Below are 19,919 nucleotides of genomic sequence, written 5' to 3'. Positions count from 1 at the left end.
CACTGACCTTGGGCAATGGTCACCTCCCCACCTTAAGATGGGGATAATATCACAGGTTTGTCCTGGCCTTAACTAATCCATCTTTTCAAAGCACTTTGGGAGCTTTGCTTGATGAGCACAGACATTATAATACTCGTCTGCTCCCAATACATCAGCGGCAGTGTTGCCCTCCACAGAGGCAGGGCTGGGGCTGCTGGCGCTATTGGGGACCTAGAAAATAAATCTGCTTGGCAATCTGGTGCCTGGGGAGGGGCCACAGCCCGGCCCCAAGGCACGGGGCTCACCTCAGCCCTCTGCCAGGTTACCCCTACAATAAAGGGAACAATTCCTCATGAGAAAGCACGGCAAGACCTCCCCGAAGCCTGCTGGCAAACAGGTAACACCTGCTGGCAAACGTGTTCAGCCGGTGCCAGGCTGTGGAGGAGGCACGAGGGGCAGAAAGAGAAGCCAGGGCAGTGGGGAGAAAGCAGAGCCCAGCTCAGGGAGAAGCTCACTCCCAGGTTTAAATCGCTGTGCTCACTGGGAATGCCAGGGGCAAACAGAGGCTGCTGCCCCGGGGGCTGAGCTCAGGGCAAGGGCAGCCTGAGGATGGGCAGTGCCAAGGCCAAAGCAGCTGCTGCAGCCCAGTGAGGCCCTGGGTGTGTGCAGGGAGCCCTCAGCCCCTGGCACAGAGCTGGAGCTCTGTAACCCCCTGCCCCAGAGCTCTGCCCAGCGCCGGGGGCTGCTCCCCGTCCCGGGGGAGCCCCTGGGAAACCGACCCGGGCCAGCAGGGAGCTGAGCCTCCGCGGGATCTGGGATCCACACCACACACCTCTGGTCACGTCTGAGCCCTGTCTGCCCTGACACAAAAACACAGACGTGGAGCCTCGGGAGAAGGCTCAGGGCAATGCCCTGCTCAGACCCAGCGGCCCCATCGCGCTGCTGCTGCTGCCAGAGCTCTCCACAGAGTAAACCACAGCGACTGTGTTTATTGTAAGAACTAAGTGATCAGCTGTGAACTTTCCTTGACATAAATATTTTGCCATTAGCAATGACAAATAGCAACGCTCACGTTGTAAAAGTAACGTTGGGCTGTTCCTCTCCGTGGGGCACTCACATCGCGAGGAACCAGAAGGAAATTGTGCTTGGAGAAATGGGCAAAGGGAAGAATGTGACGGCAGGGATATTTATCCGCTGGTGAGGAGGGTTAAGGGAAGGAGGGATTTTTCCAGAGAGCTCGGGGCTGTCCCTGCAGGGCCAGCTCTGGGCACTGTGGTGTCAGCACGGGGCAGGGCTGCCCACGGGTGCCTCCAAAGCTCCCACTGCGCTCAGTACACCACAGCAGCACATCCTGGGGGCTGGGCCCTGCACTTTCCCTCTGAATCCCGTTATTACCCAACCTCTGCAGCCACAGCTGAGCAAAACAGGAATTTTCCATTGTTGCAAGATCTTCTGCTATTTGACTGGTGATGCTGGCACCTCAAAGCCTGTCTGCTCCCAGGCTGGACAGGACGGGAGAGCACTGGGCAGTGAGGGGAATTAGCTTCTCAGAGGGTTTTTTCCAAAGGTACAAATGAGAGCTGGTGCTTTAAAAATAGCATAGACTACACCTCTATAGCACACGTCCTCCAAGGAATTCAGCCCAAGCATTGTCACTACCCCCGGAGGCAGGCAGCCTCTCCCGGATGGGGATGCTCAGGCAGCACCACAGACTCACTCCGGGCTCCCCTAGCAGGAAGTCACAGGGAAGTTAAAAACCCAGGAGTGTGCCAACACACACACGTTCACACAGACTGGCGCTCCATGGACTGCAGGGCAAGAACATCAAACAAAATCCAAGGCCCAACAATTAACTTCCTTTTTATGGAATTCTCTAGAGACCACGGAGCTGCAGGCTCGGATCAGCAAGGGCTGAACCCAAACTGTCTCCAGTAAGGTGTGCCAGGCAACTGCCTGGACCCTGGGCTGAGACCACAGCCCTGGGGAAAGGGGAGGATCCCACCTGGAGAGCCCAGAACAGGCTCACTGCAGGCAGGTGAGCCCCTGCAGGAGGGATGAGGGATGCAGGGTGCCATGCCACGGGCCAGGATGTGTCACAGGGACTCCCAGCCAGTCCCTTTCTTTAGGAAAGAATCCCAGCACACAAGTGCCAAGCTGGCAGCTTCACCAGGGTGTGCCTGGGGGTTTCTCCCCCAGCTGTGGAGGCTGCAATGGAGATCAGTTCTGGGAACTGGCAGCACAGGAACCCGTCGTGGGAAGGTCCACTGCTGAGACACACACAGAGGACACTGCAGGGAGCTAAACATAGGAATTAGGGCTCCCCAGACAAAAGATTTAAGTCCACTGGAAGGACAAGACCCAGAAAACAGCTGCAGGATGGAAAGAGATTGATCCAGAACAGAAATCACTTGTGTGTCCACAGGACAGGGCTGTGTTAGAAGCCCAGAGATAAGCTACAGACCAAAGTGGCAAATCCCTGAGCCCAGGGGAGAGGCTTTGGAATGAGGCTCTGCTTTTAAGGATCTCTGAAGATCTCAGTTCGTTTTGGATAATGGGAAAAAGTCTCCTATATATAGCAAAAAAGCCAAGGCAGTATCTGCATCACACTAAAAAATGTTACAGATGGAGGCAGAATATGGGCAATCTGCCTTTAATAGCCAAAGTCAACCTCTGCCCCGTGATGGGACCCTTGGAGACAGACAGGACAAGGGTAAGATGTGACCCCTGTGATTCGGGAGAGGGGTTTCCTCTGCCAAATGCTAAATTCAGGCAGGTTTGGAGATGAATGAAAACTGCACACCATAAGGGAGGGCCAGGAATAGAAAGCCCATGTGGGGGAAGAATGCTCTAGATGTAGCAAACGCATCTCCAAGAGGCTTTTATCATTCTTATTTTGTCACTACTATCAACAATAATAAGAAAAGAGCTTACAGAGCATCCTCCCCAGTGCCTAAGCAATGCACCCAGAGATTAGCAGCAGAGAGCAGTGGGCAGCAGAGAAAAGCTGTTCAAGGAATGTAGAGGCATGCATAATGAGATTACCGAATTGGAGTTGCATGTTTTCAAGGATAAATGTGATATTATTGCACTGGCAAAGGCAGAGCAGGAGCAGGGGGAAAGATGAGGAATAGCCTGTCAGAAGGGAGGGATCACTGCAGCTGAGCTCCCAACAGGACAGGGACAAGTGGGAAGTGGAGGCAGCGAGGAGGAAAGGAAGTGCACATCCTACTTGACATGCAGATATGCAGAGAAGCTTTTTGCAAAGTGGGTGATGTCATCGTGTTTTTCTCAGCCTTCAGGACAGTAAGGGAAAAATAGATGGAACCAGCACATGCAGAGGAGTCTGTAAGACGAGCAGACTTCCCCCCCACACCCCATGCAACACTAATTGCTCAAATATTGATCGGGGAAATCATTTGTGAGGGCTAAAGGAGGAAAAGAAATACTTTCCTCTTAAGAAGAGAAAAGGGCAGTGTTCTTGCAGAGCTGCTGGAAAGGTCCAGGTGATCAGAGAATTTCCAGAACCATGGACATTAATCTAAGATGGTGAGTGGGTCTCATTTGTTATTTGTGGATACTGGAGAGCTGGAACAACTGCAGCCTTTCGTTTTTCAGGATATCACATGAAGTCTAGCTGGAATTACAGCTAGGCTGGTTCTCCCAAGGGCCAGGCAGGTGGGACCCATGGATCCTACCTGGCCTTGGGTAGTGGGAGCAGCAGCAGAAGGGACTTTGGCAGGCCAGGGCTGAGTCTGGGCTGAGGGGGACAGACTGCCTGAGCTTAGCCTTGGCTAGGGAAGGAGCAATCAGGACTAAAAGCCCAAACCAGAATGCTGGAGCAGTGCTAAGCACTGCTGCCCTGGCATGGACACCACGCCCCCAGGAGAAGCTGCAGCTCTGCTTGGCTTCTGAGAGCTGCTCCTCTCTCCTGGCAAAAGGAAAACTGCCATGCCACCAAGTGAAGGAGCTGCTCAGGAAAATATCTGCACCTCGTCAGCTCCTGGAGTAATCCATGACAGGAGTGAGCACCAGAGCTCTCTGTGGTTAAAAATGGATGTTGTGAGTACACCAAAGTACATGAAGAATACTACTTAAAAAAACAAAACCAGGAAACAGCCACCAAACTATTAGGACAGAGAATGATAAAAATAAGCATGAACATGCAAAAACAGCGATTGCAGGAAGAGGAGAGAGCATCCACAAAGCCTGCAGTGAATGTTTCTCAGGGATGTGCAGGCCAATAACCACAGGAAATGGGAGAACCAGATCCTTTAAAGCATATTCTAAGGTTAGAGGGAGATGAAGGCAGAGTTTTATTTAATAACTGCCTGATATTTTTGTTCTTTTGACAGAGGGCAAGTCCCTCGAGTGCTGCATTGTGCACACAGGGTTTCCCTCGGGGCAGGCGAGTGCAGAGCAGCACAGAGCAGCCCAAGGCACCGGGGCTGAACTGGAACCAGTTTGGGCACTGGTTGGGTGCCCCTGGGCCGAGCTGGAGCGGGGCTGTGGGTCTGGCAGCTCCCAGAGGGACAGAGGGATGGGGCAGCCCTGTCCCTCTGCCGCTGCGGGGTGACAGCAGCTCTGCAAACCTGGGGCCTCTCAAGGAGTGGGAATCGGAAAATCCAGGAGTGCTCTCTCCAGTCACACACAGGGCAAAGCCTCATGCATAAATCAGACCCTGCCTGCCATGAGGTGGTTGGTTTAAAAGCCAGAGTACCAGAAGATATGGGTAAACCTCCAGTGGATAAGAAAGCAACAAAAACTAAGGTCTGGTAGATTCTTCTTCTCTCATTTGAATGCTGTTTTACACCCTGGGCTATGCCACATATTGTCCCACTTAAATAAATAATAGAAATAAAATCCATAAAAAACCAAACCAATAAAAAACATCTGAGAATAAAAAAACCCCCAAATCTCCAAAAACCAAACAGATGAAAAACAACTCTGTCTGTGTAACTGGTCCCAGTATAACCCTGGAGCAAGCTGGTACAGAGGGGTCGGGTGACAATGTTAAAATGCAGCCAGTGCTGACAGCCAAAGGCCCGGGTTTGGCCTGGGGGGAACCTGCACCTGTGACTCCTCACAGAGAACACAAAGGTATCCTGTGTTTGGTGCACGGAAAACCCTTTGCACTGAGCGGCACAAGTCTGAAGAGAAAAAACAACCAAGAGTAGTTCAGATTTCCCCAGCAGCGGCTTTAGGAGCTTGCGTGACATCAAACCTCAGGACAGTTTACTCTGTTCCCTTTCCATAGGAACAGTTTGAGCTCCCAGAGCTGGCAAAGCGGAGCCTGGCTTTAGGAGAGGCGACAGGAGCTCCCAGAGGCCGTGCAGAAGTGGTGCACTGGGCAGGCAGCTGGGGAGAGCTGGCCAGGAGCTGTCAGCCAGGGCTCAGCACACAGCCTGAGGGCAGACTGCAGGTCAGCCTGCCAAGTCCCTCTGCCCACGTCCCTCCTTCAGGAGCTCAGGAGTGAGTCCAAGCTGTTCAACACTCCCCATCACCTTCCCTATTGGATTCCCGGGAAGGTGACCAAAGCAGAGGGCTGCTGTGGCAGGAGGAAAGGCTGGCCACAGCAGGGAGCAAATCGGATCAAGAAGGGGCTTAGCAGCTGCTGGCCCTGCCCGCTGAGCTGAGTGTTCATCAGGCCTCTCTGCCCTGCGAACACACGAAACGAGTGGGGATCTGTGTTTGGGAACTGCCGGAATATTTGAGGTTTGAGAACACACAGCATCGCTTCCATTGCAGTAATGAAGCCGCGGAATGGCAGCTTTAAATGCTAAGGGTAATGATGCATTACCATTCCCTCCCAATTAATCCAGAGCCTGCAATGCCGGGTGCATTTACTCCCAGAATTTTCTCAGAAAATGAAGCTAGAGTATTTCATTTATAAATCACAAAAGACACTTATTTGGCAAGAATGACCCTTGCTCATATACAATAAATCACGAGCATCAACAGTCTCTAATGGATTTTGAGTCAGTGCCACAGACAGCAAAGCCTGGGGCCTGTGTTTCAGGATTCCAGGACCGTGCCAAAGGAGCCTTATAAATTATTAATGTGTTCATCACGGTGTCATCTGTGCCACTGGAGAGATAGAGACACTCCGGGGCTTTGTTTGACATTAAAAAAGTGATAATGGGTTCAGCAGGCAGACCCTGCCTCCCCTCCCCGTGCCGGGCTGAGCCAGTCCACACCTCATAAAAACCCTTCCCCAAAGTTTCACGCATGGTCTTGGCTCACGATGTGCAGCATTTTGAGAAGAGGAAAAAAATAAAAAAATAGGTAAAGAAGCCAGTCCTCACAAGTGCCCACCCAAGCCAGACTTCCCAAGGGACAGAGCCAAGGTCTGTGTTTGCAGATGTTGGTACAGAGGTGCATTACAGAGGTAGCCAGGGCTGCTTGTGACTTCTCTGCCACACAGCGAGGACGTGGGTACAGAGAAAATTCAAGTTTTGGTCCCTACTGCTCAGTCTCTCATGCTTTTCAGTTATTCATCCCACAGTTTTCAACCTCTCCCCCTTCACTTTTGTCCCCATGGTTACTGAATCACTGTGTTCGCAGAGATTTTCCTCACTAAAGAAAATGTGACTAACATGAGGCAGCTAAATTATCAGAGCCAACTCTGACATTGGTTTCTCCCAAAATGGATCTTATCTTCAAAATGCCTCCAAGTAGATCTGTCCACTGGAACCAACTTCAGAGTAAGCAGCACTTCAGCTATTGACAGAGCTGCATCATTTGCACATTAAAGAGGCTGGAATCCGGTAAAGGATGGAATTCAAACACAGCTTTAGCAGACACACAGCCTTAGGAGTGCGTGATACAAATATATAGGAGATGCATTTCACCACACAAAAAAAAAAAATTAAATTAAGCCCTGGAAGGGAAGGCATTATTTCCTCACTGCACCCGGGTCTAAGAGTTCAAGCAGAAGTCACTTCTTGAAAGGCAGTTTGGTTAAGCAGCAGAAGACACACACGTTTTAGGCCCAAGGAAATCTCCATTACCAAGTGCACCAACACAGGCCAGTGGGTACCAAGTCTAAAATGTCCAGCCACAGCAGCCTTTGCTCACTGAGCCACTGCTCAGAGGAGCCTCTCCCACACTGGGCAGCCCAGGGACGCTCAACCCAGGTCCCTTCCAAACTACCAAAACCCACCCAAACCCCACGGAAATTCAATAGTGTATGAGAGGCCCTCCTCTCCTTCGCTCACGGCACCCATCCAGCCACAAGTGCCCAGACTCTAAAGCAGGGGCAGAGGACAGCACCTGGGGTGAGCACCCCCAGCCACGAGCCAGCAGACAACAGAGGCGTGGAGCTCTTACCTTGGCCGCTACGGAGGAGTTGGGCTTCTCCAGGAGGTCCCAGAGCTTTTTCCTTTTCTCAGCACAGCAAGTGTTATCGAATTCCTCCCCTTCCCTTTCCCTCAGGGTCTCTGCCTCTCTCTTCAGCTCCTCGTTCATCTGCTCCTTCTTCTGGTGGTAGCGGGCCTGGCAGCAGGACTCCAGGTAGATCTCGTCCACCCCCCAGTAGTCCAGCTCCTGGCTGAAGGACAAGGCGCACATCTCCTCCATCATGTGCAGCTTGCCGGTGCGATAGAAGTTCAAGATCGAGGTGAACGCCCCGGGGTGCCTGTCGAAGAAGTACTCGTTCTCCTCCAGGTTGTAGTCGTCGCAGATCTCCATGAGGGAGTCGTGCGTGTTGCAGTCTCTGAGCTTCCCCAGCCGGGTCCGCGGCAACCTGTCCAAGGTCCGCCAGAGAACCTCGTGGGCCAGCCCCCCCACGTTGAGCTTGACCCTTCGGGAGCAGGCCTTGCTCCTGACGATCTCGGTGGGGTCCGGAGGCAAAGAGGTAGTAGAGCGAGATCCATGCTTATTCATCCCCAGAGGCATCGCGGGCGCCCGTCGGGCCGGAGGCTGCAGGGTGCGGCGCGGGGCAGGGCGCGGGGCTCACCTCTCCTTCCCCTCCATGGCCCGGAGCTGCAAGAGAGGCCGCGCCTGGGTCCCGCCCGCCCCGCTAATCTGCGGGGGGGGGGGCACGGCGCTGTCCGCCCGCCGGTGCTGAACCGAGCCCGGCCCCGGCCCGGCCCCGGCCCGCTCCACGTGCGGCCCGGCCGCTGCCGCCGAGCTCCCCCGGGCGGCGGCCGGGGCTCCCCCCGCCCCGCCGGGCTGCGGAGGTCGGCCGCGGCCCCGAGCGCCTCTCCGTGCGCCGGGGCGGGCGCGGCGCTGCCCCGGGCGCCGCTCGGCGATGTGCCCCGAGAGGCTCCGGGCCGCCGGCGCCGAGCTCCCATCGCCCGGCCCCCGCGCCCCGCTCCCAGGGGTGCCCCCCGCCCCGCCCGGCCCTGCGGGCTGTGGCGGCACGAGGAGGCTTTTAGGAACTCCAGCCTTAGGGATTTCCCGAGGAAAGAGCTGGGGCAGGGAAAAGGGAGGCTTTACAGCCGCTCTAACGACGCGCTCTGCCTGCCCGGGCTGCCCAGGGACGCCCCCCCAAACCCCCCACACCGGCCTCTGCATAACCGGGAAAGCAGCGAGAACGGGAATAAGGGAAAGCGCCGAGGCTGCCTTAGGGAGCCGGCGGCTCCTGACAGCCCCGAGCACTGTTGCTTACACAAGATGGCACGAAGAGAAACCCCGGCGCCGGCAGGAGCGGCTCCCCCGTGCCCAGCCGGCACGGCTCGGCCCCCGGCCCCGTTCCCCCAGCCCCAAATTCGGACCCCCGCCCCGCCGGGACACACGGGGAGAGGCTCCGCCGGCCCGGGCCGAGCCCAGCGCTCACCTACCTCCTCCTGCGGGCTCCCGGCTCGGCGGTGCGGGCTGTGCGGGGCCGAGGGCGGCTACATCCTGCGGCGGGGCGGGCTGTGCGGGGCGGCCCCGCTCGCATCCCCCCGCGGGCAGCCTCAGGGCGGAGGGACGGCGGCGGCGCTCCGGGCTGGCCGCCGAGTCCGGGGGAGAGGAAGGGAAACGAGGTAAATCGGCTCCTTCGGCAGGAAGCTTTTCCCGAGGCCTTCCCTCGGCCGCGGCTCCTCGCTCCTACCCGCGGCCGGCGCCGGAGCCGCGTCTGCGCCGCCCCGCCGCCGTCCCCGCGGGCGCACACCGGACCGAGCCCCGGCGCCGCCCGCCGCCGCCTCGGCCCCGGGATCAACAAGTGCAGCCCTCGGCTCCGGCGCGGCCGTGCGCGGCTGTCCCGGCGCGGGGCGGAGGGCTCGGGGCGGGGGCCGGGCAGCTCCACCGTGAGCCGGAGCCCAGCATTGCAGCGCCGGGCCCGGGCCCGCTCCGCCGCCCCCTCGCTGCGGCCGCTCCCGGCGCCGGCAGCCCGGCCACAGGCACACTGAGCCGCGGCCAAGCCCGGAGCGGAGAGCCCCGGAGAGCCCCGGGCAGCCCCCGGAGAGCCCCGGGCAGCCCCCGGAGAGCCCCGGGCAGCCCCCGGAGAGCCCCGGGCAGCCCCCGGAGAGCCCAGAAGAGCCCCCGGAGAGCCCAGAAGAGCCCCGGGCAGCCCCCGGAGAGCCCCGGGCAGCCCCCGCCGCCTCCCGGGAGGGTCCCAGCGCAGCCGGCAGCGGCGGAACCCGGGGACGGTGCTCATCGCCTCGGCTGTGAGGGAGAGCCCGGCCCTCGCCCCCAACCCGGCAGCCCCCCGTCCGAGGAACGAGCCCGAGCGATGGCTGCAGAGATGTGCAGAAACAGGAGGAATGGTAGTGGATCTCTGCTGCCGGTCCGCACTATAAATATAATGTAAAGCGGCATTTACTAACCTGAAAACACAGCAGAAATAGGGAGAACGTCGACTTTCCAGGCGAGAGCACAGCAATCGAATATTCCTCTGGCAGGCTGTCCCTGTTGTGCCTTTCCTTCGCTCCCGCCGGGGGAAATAGCCGTTAGCATCACTTAACGCAGTTCACCTGTTTGGACGGTGCGCCAGGGGTACACAGCTGTGCCTTCTCTCGCCTCGATTGCTCCTGGGTCCTGGACTAGTGGCAGTTCCTGAAACTGGAGCCTGGTGTCTGAGTTTGTGTGATTAACCCGGAAAAATGACCCCCAGTGCTGCTTTTCCCCATTTTCTCTGCTTCTCTTGCCCGTGCCTGGCTCCTGACGCCCAGTGTTCTCAATATCAGAGCTGGACTATGGTATTTGGTGTTTGAATGCCCACATCTTCCCTTCTGAAATCCCAAACAGCGCTTTTGTCCAGTACTTCACACAATTGTACATCAGCTGCCTGTTTAGGAATTTCTTACAAGAAGCTGCTCTCTACCTTCCTTTTGGAGATGAGGAAATTAAGATACGGAAAAGCAAGATCATCCAGGAAGGGGTGGAAGAAAGAGTAGGGAATAAAACCTGTTGACCAGCTTAATCCCAGCCCAGTGCCCCTCCAGTGGAGCAGCTCCTCCTCCCCCATGAATGTTTCCACTACAGGACAGACATTAGGGCAATATTCAGAGCTCTCCTGTTGCTTTGTCATCATTTCACCTCCTGAGCCCACTCTACTCTTAGACAGACACAAAGCCCCTGGTCAGGGCTGGGAAGCTCAATCTGTTAATGATTACAAAACGCTTTGAAACTTCCATCTGGCAGGTGCCGTGGGAGAGCAGGGGTTTGTGGGCGCCCTGACATAACCTCCCCTGGTGATGCCGGGAGGGAAAACGACAATTGCCTGTTGCAGGGAGATGCCTCAGAGCCGCCAGTGAATCCACCGGGGCAGAGGCACCTCGGCTTTGTCAGCGGGGCTTTTGTCCCTCCCTGCGTCCTTCCCTGCCGTTCTCCTGCTCCGCCGAGAGGCTGCAGGAGCAGCCCTGGAGGGGCAGAGGGAGCACAGGCTCCTCCAGGGCCGGGAGCTCCCCCTTCCACACAGCTCTGCTGGCCACTGCTGGAAACGGTGCTGAGGGAGCTGGAGAGGGGCCCCGCCTGGGGCAGCCCCTCCAGCTGGCTCTGCCTGGGGTGTTCCACCACGCTGGAGAGGAGAGGATGTTTCCGCCCCCAGGACATCTGTTCCCTGCGGCGTTTCTTGTCCCACACAAAGAGTTTGTCAGCAAGGGGCAGTGCAGGCCTGGAGATGCAGAAATGTTCGTCCTGCTCGCTCTCCTCCAAGGTTATTTCACCCACTCCTGGTGTGGATAAGCATTTCAATTGATATTTTTGTACTCTGAGCTTTGCAAACTTAATTTATGGTTTGTTATTTCCCCAGCCTGTGGAGGCAGCCAAATGTTGGGATGCAGTTTGTGCAAACCCTGTTTCTCTCCAGGTGTTACAGCAGTTATTGATGAGGAAACCCCCAAGTCTGTCACAGGAAATACACAGAGCACACGAAGAGATGTTCTCCTGGGCCTGCACTCAGTGGCACGGACACACCTGGATTTCACAGCTGGGGGAACACGTCTGTGAGGCAGAGTTTGTTGAGCTTCACCATGAGAGGGAAATAGGCCGAGGCTAAATGTGGAAACAAATATCTCCCTGCTGACCTGCAGGGACTCCTCTGCCTGCGTGAGGGAAAGAACCACATCTTCCCAAACACCTGTTCCTGTGAGTCTGGCATCTCCCTGTCCATCCTGGGAGGGAAGGCTGGTTTACATCATTTTACTGCTCACGGGAGGACGAAGGGCTGTGAGGAAAGGAAGGCTCCTGGCCCATCTGCAGACCAGGGCTCAGCCCCGTCACAGCAGTGGCACTGGGACAGGGGGTCTCCCACTGAGAGGGGAGCAGCAGCTTTGGTGGCCCCCCAGTTTTAGCCGGTCCCCATTGCTGAGTTTCACATCCTGAAATGAGCTCTAAGATGTAACAATAACCCACATTGTTCCTGCAGCCCAAGGGCCTTGTACTGGTCCTTGGGAGTGGGAAAGGCAGCCCTGCACAATAAACTGCCTCTGTTGCAGAGTGTTTCCTATTATGTCCCTTTAAGACTTCCCTCAGTTTCCAGGGATTTTCTTTCCAGACTGGAAACACTTTAGGTACAATGGAGATTTTCTTTCATAGCCCAAAATTCTTTCCCTTAAATGGGGAAAAAAATATTTATCAGGTTCCTTGGCAGAGATGCATAACAAGTGCTGAAAAGTGCAAAAAGAGCTGAAGTAGATGGTGCTTGTGCTGCTGAGGGCCCAGGAGCATGGACACGATGGAACACCAGGGGAAAACACTGGAAGCAGACACCAAATACGTTCCAAAAATGAACTTTAAAGAAAGAAAAAGGCTTGAGGTTTTCAGCTTGTCTGAACTTTTCGGATGCATATTGAAGTCCCAGCAGTGCCCAAAGCCCCTCGTGTCAGGCTGCCTGGAGGAGGGGCTGGCAGAGCTGCACCCTGCTCACCTGGCACCTCTCTGCCAGGGCTCCTGCTCAGCCTCGGGCTCCTCTGGCCTCGGGGAGGAGGGCAGGAAACACTCTGGTGCATGTTGGAGATCAGAGAAGCTCCTGGTTCAGGTTCCCACAAAGCTCACCCAGAGCCATCCCCGTGGCTCCTGTTTCTGCCCTTCCCACGCTTTCAGTCTCTGTCTGTGCTCACTGACCACAGGACTGACCCGGGCTCCTCTTCCCAGGGATGGCTCCATCAGACCACCTCTCCTCTTTCCTGGGTGAGGATGACTCTGGGGGGCACTGGAAGCTAAGGAAGCACCAGCCTATTCCCTCACGGGTGTGAACATCACCTCCTGCCTGTGTCTGTCTTGTTTACACTGGGTTTGAGACCAAATACAGCTGCTTCAGGAAGGAAAAACACACAGACCTTTCTGCTGGCTGAGGAGTGAAAAGCCCCAGTGGGTCGATTTGTCCCTGTCACCCATCTGCTTGGGAACTTGCAAAACGATCCAAGGAATTTTCTCCTACCCATCAGCACTGTAGGAGACAACACCCCAAATTCCTGGGGTCCCAGGTCCCTGTCCCTCCCTGGAGGGACCGATGGCAGCAGGATTCCCCAGCCCCTGCACCCACGGTGAGGCTGGGGGCTGTTCCCTGCTCTTGGCTCTCACTGTGCCCAGGGAGAAGCGGTGCCTGTAATCTGTTATCCAACATTCAGCTGTAAGCAGCGAGCCCTGGGAAGCAATTGGGCTTGCCATGTTATTGAACAAGGGTGGATTTATTAGCCCCTGAAAGGCTGAGGGCTTGCATTAATCATCACTCGGCAGAGAGGGAGCACAGCTGTAGGGGTCAGCCAGGACGTGTGGCCTCATCCACCCGGCCCTTCCCAGCTGCTGGGGGTCACAAACGGCCCTGAGCTGGTTCCAGCCCTCTGAGGCTGTGCACATCATCCCCAGGGATGGGGCAGTCTCTGGGGACAGCCAGGTCCAGCACCCAGAGGCAGCCGAATTCCCAGGAATTCACAGGCAGGACCTGCTCTCAGTCTTCACAGCAGGGCAAGAGAGCACAGGTCTCCTCCCTGAAAAGCCTCCGGCTGGCCTTGGGGACAGCTCCCTGAGCTGGGAGGTGACAGTGAGGCAGCTGTGACCTGGCCATGGCCCTGCCAGCACTGACTCCTGCCCCACTGATCTCCAGCCTGGCCTGTCCTGTGCCCAGCTCCTCTTTAACAAACACCGCCGAGGGCAAAGCCAGCACTGAACTCAGGCACAGACAAAATCTGCTTCGTGGTCTAACGCTGGAAAATGCCATCAATTGAATGTCCTGGAGCCCGGAGGCTTTCCTGAGGATAATGAGCACAAGAATCCCTCTGCTCTCGCAAATGTGGATCCTAAAAGTGGGGATGCAGTCAGAGAGCAATCTCACACGGTTCTGGGAAGAAAGTACCATAACATTCCCTTTCAGGCTGAGGGATGGGCACCGTGGGATGGGGGATGAACGAGCGGCTGAATGTACTTTAAATGTGAAGAGATGTCCATTAGCGATTCCTGCCGAGGCTTTTGCCTTGACCCTGTTACCCCCGGCAGAGGCTGCTGCCATCAGCGGCAGAGGCTTCACCAGAGCTGCTCGCTGAGGTGAGAACCTGGTGATGGATGTATCCAACGGGTCAAGCTTTATCCGGCCCGACTTTTATGAGAAACTGCTAGAAAATAGGCAGGCCTTGAAAAAAGATTCACAAGCCCTGCTCCGATCTGAACTGCCTTAAGCCTCGAATAAACACTCTCCCTCTCCCCTCCTTTGTGCCGTTCCAGCAGTAAAAGCTGCAGCTGCTTCGGGGAAGCCTCATACCAGTGGCCGTGAAGGGACATGGCGAGGAGAGAGTCAAACTGAATTTCAAGCCAGTACTTAATGTTCCTCCCAGTGCTGAGGAATCCCAGCTTCCCTGGGGACAAGGCACGGGGAAATCTGGGCATCTCCTGCCACCGGAGGGGCTGGCTTTGATCTCAGTGACACTCAGTCACAGCACGGGAACAACAGAAATTATCTTTGCGAAGGGCCACTTCCAGCCTTTTTGGGGTCGTTTTGCATCTGTAACTTGTCTTTAATAAACTACATTTTAATTTGGAGGATTACGAAGATCATTTTAAAGCAGCTTATCTAACGCTCTGTTCTCCTTCCCTGTTTTTCCCCGAAGTGCTCGTGGGTGATGCAGAAGGCTGCGATAAGCCTTTCCTGAAGGCTGGCTCGGATCAAACCCCTTCACATGGGACAGCACCACTCCGCACGAATTTTAATGAAATGTCCTTTTCTCTGTCCGCCCGAGTTCTGCAGGGGAACAGGATCCGGCAAAGCAGAAAGGACAAAGGAGATGTGCTGAGGCAAAGTGAGAACCCCGAAAGCACCTCCCGAAAAGGCGGCTCCGCTTCCCCGGCGGGGCCCGAGGGGCTCGGGGCTGGCAACAACCAGCCGTGGGGCGAGGGAGGCAAACGGGAGAACGGAGCCGGCTGAAGATCACCTCTTGGATACTTGTCTGGCCCCTCTTTAGGGTGCCGGTGGCAGTTTTCTTTCCGCTTGGGATCTGCAGGCTGAGATCCCTCCTAAAGGCTGCTCCCTGTGCTGCATCTTCCAGGGCATTTCTCGGCGTCCACTTTGTTTTTCGAACAACAGCAGCTGGAAAAGTTGGAAAACAGCAGGATTTTTTGGTTTTTAGGAATAGCCCAGCAGTGAACATTTGTCCAGAGAGCAGAGCCCTGCCCAAGTCCTCCAGCTCAGTGCCCTCCCTGTCCTCAGCTGCTTTTGATTTAGACAACAGAATTCCCGACAGCCTCACAACAAAACCTTTACCCCAGCCCCTGACGCAGTCATCCCCTGCCCCGCCGAGACTCATCTTCCAGCATGACTGAACATCTAAAAAGGTCAGCAGCTAAGAAATCCCTATTCTCTGTGAATCCCCGTGGTCCCTGGCACAGAGAGGTTTCTCTCCCCTCTCCTTTGTGTTCTGCCATTCCAGAAACCCGAGTAACACCGATACAAAGATCCCTCAGAATTGTCATAATAGAGATTTTTATTTTAAGAGAGTTGTCAGGTACCTAACAACTATACAAAGATTCCTCAGAATTGTCATAAGAGATTTTTATTTTAGAAGAGTTATCAGCTACCTACCTTTGTCTTTTCCCAGTCATTAAATATTAACAACATAATTAACAACAGCCAACGTAATGCAAAATTTAAAAGGCCCTCAATTCAAGCCGTTAAGCCCCATTAAACCAGGAAATGGCAGCGAACCCCCAAACTTGACAATAACCATCATGTCTGAAAAGCAAGCAGCCATTTCAGCATTTCACAGCCGTTCTCCGAAGCACTTGGACGGCCTTTCAAGTTCAAGCTCAGCCCGGATTTGGAACTACCCTCCCCGCTCCTGTTGCTCTGCAGGAGCAGCTCTGCCTGCCCTGCCCGGGCAATCCCCGGGCTGAGCAGGGGGCAGAGGGCAGGGATCAGCTCTCCTGATCAGCCAGGAGATCTCAGGCTCCATAAAACAGCTCCAATTCCTTACCAGCCTAAAGCTCTTGGTCCTGCAGGGCTGTTTTTCAGCTCTCTGCAATAAAAGTCCTGATGAAACGTGAACGGGCTTTTGGGGTGCTGCAGGTGGCTGCACGAACCCCTCCTGCTCCCGAAGGAGGGGACGGAGGTGGTGGCAGCAGTGTGGAGGCTGCTGTGGGCTGGGTGAGCCTCAGGGGCTGCGGCTCCAGGGAATGTGTCGCCTCCGGGAGCGGATGCCCACGGTCCGGCAGCTGCTTCTCCACTGAGACCGGCCAATAGCCCCAGAACTCCTGCGGACAAGGGAATTCAACCAAGATGCGTTGTAAAAACTCAGGCTCAACAGTGTGAACAACAGGTCTCAGGGCGTCTGTTCCTAAAGCGTCTGTCTTTGTGGATTTCGATTCAGCGAAACAAAAAAGAATAGTTCGAATTCGCAAAAAAATTTGACTTAAACTAGAGTTTCCCTGCGGGAAAAGTTTAATTAGGACGGGATCACGCACAAACGAGCATCATTGTCTGGAGAACCACCCAGGAACTTCAGTGGTTTGCTTTACAAGTCTTTGCGGCGCAATTTGAACCCAAACCTCCCGATCATTTGCTTAATCAGGAGAAATGCGATGCTCCAGCCCTAACACGGACAAAAGTACATTTGGAGGGGGTGACTTTGTCGCTACAAACAAACGCTGACAGCTCCCAGGTTGGAATTCCGTGTTCCTGCAGCCTGAAGGAGCCCCTCAAAGGGAGCAGGAGTTGTGTCAGCCCTGGGAACCTGGAGAGGGGATGGACCCTGCGGCCAGGAGGGCACCTGTGAACACCCACAGTCACAGCCCAGCCCTCGGTGCCTCCGCGGCACTGAGATGGATCCACGTGCAAAGTTAATTGTTTTAGTTGTTTTCCCTTGAAACACCCGCAGGATGAGCTCTCCCGTGCAGCCTCTGGGGATGAGCAGAGCACACGGAGCCCCCACAGCCCCCACACCCTGACACAGCCCCACACCCTGACACAGCCCCCCACACCCTCACACGGAGCCCCGAGGCTGCAGTCCCACAGGTACAGAATTATGTGAACAAAGGTGGGGTGGAGTGCAACTTTTTCTACCAATTCACCACCCCAATCCATCACCTCAGTTCTTTGCTTGGGTTAAAAAGTGACAATTCCCAAGAAACAGAGGGGTGGAGGGTGACAGCCAGGTGATGCAGAGCAAGTCCTTGCTGTTTCACTCAGCGTTCAATTGATATTGAACCCTGACGTCCTTTTTGGGGCTGTGATATCCCAAAGCGGAACCTTTCATTGTAAAACCCCGAGATTTATGAGCTGATGTCTGTCGAGTCTAGTTCAGGAGAGGTCAACAGAAGGAAAATGCATGTGAAGGGATAAAGGAGTCAATGTGGAGGAGCTGCCTCCAAGACTGCATTCGGGACGTGCCTGCCCGACCTGCCCAATTGTTCTGTATTCAGTTACTTGTAACTTTGCCAAAGTTAAAAACGCCCAGGTTGGAATTTTCCACCATTTGTTGGTCTCTAGAAGGAAGGAAAGGCCATTTCAGGAAAGTTGGCTGATTTTAATGACTCAACCAGGAGAAAATCACACAATATTAAGAGGGATAAGATGTTATTTGGGATGGTAAAGAATAAGGGATTCACCTGACATCTGCAGGTCGCACTTTTCTGTAGATTAACAAGGGAGAGGAATTAGGATTTTATGAGAAAACCTTAATTTTAGCATTTCATACCAATCAGTAGCTTTGTTTTGCAATCCAAGTATCCCTCTTACAAACTAACAGAATGAAATTTGTTCAGATAACCACCATAATGAAACCAACACAGCAGAGCCAGGATTCTGGGAGATCTCCCCCTACCTTGCACCAACAAATAATTCCTGCAGTTTAGGGCTCTTCCTGATCCGTGGTATAAACCCCAATTTTCAATTAAATAGATAAACAAGAACTTCTAAAAGCATCTGCACAATTTCCTGGACGATAAACATCAATGTAACAGATGGTTTTACAGCCTAATGATACACTGGAGACACCAAAGCACATGGTAAATTTGACACGTGATGACCTTTCTGTCAGGCTAAGGCACTTAGCTGGATTTGGGATCGCCTCTGGGCTGGATTTGGGACTATCCCTGAACTGGATTTGGGACCATCCCTGGGCTGGATTTAGGACTATCCCTGCCAGGAGAGCTCCCCTGTGCCTGGCTGCATTCGGGACCCTCCCACCCCACAGCTGCTCCAGCAGTTGAACGCTTTCCATCCTCCAGGGATGTGTTCTTTCAGCCCAGCCTCCCCGAGGACTTTCCCTGGGCCAAACCAGGATTTGGGCCCGGCACACCAGAGCTGTGGAGGGAACAGAACCCCCAAAGTCAGGGTCAGTGGGTCTCCTGACCGCACACCGCGCACACGGCTGCAGAGGTGTCCCCATTCCTGACCTTTGGGGTTCCCCAGGTGGCAGCAGAGCTCCGTGTTGCAGGAGGGAGGAGAGAGCGGGGCCGTGGGGTAGAATCGGTTCTATATTTAAGGGCTGCACTGGGTCGTTATGGCAACAGGAATTCCAGCCACCAGCGCGGGCTCCTGCGACGCCTCCCCGCCATCCTCTGCAGAGCCCGACTTCGCATCACGCAGCAGCTCCTGCCTCGGGCTGGGCTGAAGGGGAGGGGAGAAAACGTGCAACTCATCTCCTCACAGGGAGCTTTTCCAACAGGAGTGGAAAGCAAATGAGAACGGCTTTAATAATTGCCTGTGGATACAGGCACCCAAACCCGGCTCCAGCAGCAGAAAGGTTCAGAGCCCCCCTCAGCTGGTGGGGCTCACGGGAACTGGGATCCCCCAGCACAGCAAACCAGCTGCTGTGTCCCCAGGGGGACAAGCACAGGGCTCCTGATGGCCCTGGGGAGTGTCCTGGGAGTGGCAATGTCCCTCCTCCCACAGCACGGACCCGGGGCTCACAAACACCAGCAGCCACCGTGGTGCCACTTCCCCAGGCTTGGTTTCTTTTGTCTGGCTGGGGAAAGTCTGCATTTCATCCACACATCCCTCTATGTACTTATATGGTCCTCGTCTCCACCATGTCCAAATCTCAAGGGCTACCAGGACATTGTTTGCTTTTTTTCTTTTTGCAGCTATCATGCTGGAATTCATAAACAGAAAAGCTGTGTGTCAGACACATGCTCTGCTACCACGGCCTCGGCTCCGCGCCCGAGTTAAGGCACTGCTCATCAACAAAGTCAGGCCCCAACTGGCGAGAGCCCAGAGGGCAGCAAAAGGAGTGACCAGAGACACAGCAAACAGCCTCTGAGGAGAGGTGGAGGGAAACGGGAAGGTAAATGCTCGTGGAAATGGAAGGCAGAGCAGAGGTGGGGTAACAGTTTTCCCTTCAGAGAAGGTTTCTGTAGGAGATAGCAATGGTTTGTGTTCCTTCTCTGCTGGGAACTGGGCAAAATACAGCAGGATGGGAGAATTAGGGTGGCTGTTGGGGAAAAGAGTGCGAAGCCCAAGGAGAACAGGGAGTGGAGACGTCATTAAGGCTTTCAAGAAGAAGATCCTTAAGCAGCTGTCAGGATGGTCTAGACATATTGATCCTGCCTTGGTGAGGAGGATGGATTAGGGTACATCTCCATCTCCCTCCCTGCCACGCTGGGATTGTTCTGTGAGAGCCTCACGTGTGCATCACAGTCACACCCCAGAGCCACTGGGGCAGCAGGAATGCTCTTGGCTGCAGTGACCAGAATCGGGGCTGGTGTTTCAGAAGGTACCTGAGGTTTTCAGTGTCCCCTGGGGCCACCTCATGTCACACACTCAGCAGCTCTCAGCCTGCCTCTCCATGGCCACACCAGCCTGGGAGCTCAGTGTCCCAGCAGCAGCAGCCAGAGGGTCCCTGCTCCACTTCTCCTCCTTTAACTAGCAAATCCTGTTATTAATCTATTGGCATTCCCCTCTTAGAAATGGCAGTAATGCAACAACATCTTCCTGCAGCCCATCAGTTCCCAGTGTCCAAAGCTCCTTCTGAGCAGTCTTGGCTGTTCTGGAATTAACAGCACAGTGACACCGAGATGGCAGTCCCCGTGGGGCGGCTGCTGAGCAGCAGGGCAGCTTGAATCCCAACTCATTTAAATGGAAATACAAA

The 19,919-nt window shown here is 55.0% G+C and overlaps 1 protein-coding gene and 1 long non-coding RNA gene across 2 annotated transcripts in view; one reads left to right on the top strand and one right to left on the bottom strand.

Annotated features, from left to right (window-relative positions):
• The window catches only part of KCNB1 (potassium voltage-gated channel subfamily B member 1), a 96,232-nt gene extending 88,298 nt beyond the window's left edge, over positions 1–7,934 (bottom strand). The window contains exon 1 of the mRNA XM_066331010.1: positions 7,306–7,934. Within this exon, the coding sequence (XP_066187107.1) occupies positions 7,306–7,872 (567 nt within the window). The 5' untranslated portion in view covers positions 7,873–7,934. The remainder of the gene's footprint in view (positions 1–7,305) is intronic.
• LOC136368659 (uncharacterized) overlaps positions 1–19,919 on the top strand; it is a 134,816-nt gene that overhangs the window by 112,148 nt on the left and 2,749 nt on the right. The window lies entirely within an intron of this gene.

The sequence above is a fragment of the Sylvia atricapilla genome, chromosome 16, assembly GCF_009819655.1.
Source record: "Sylvia atricapilla isolate bSylAtr1 chromosome 16, bSylAtr1.pri, whole genome shotgun sequence".
Classification (NCBI taxonomy): Eukaryota; Metazoa; Chordata; class Aves; order Passeriformes; family Sylviidae; genus Sylvia; species Sylvia atricapilla.
The sequence above is the reverse complement of the archived record's forward strand: the minus strand, read 5'-3'. Positions and strand labels throughout refer to the sequence as shown.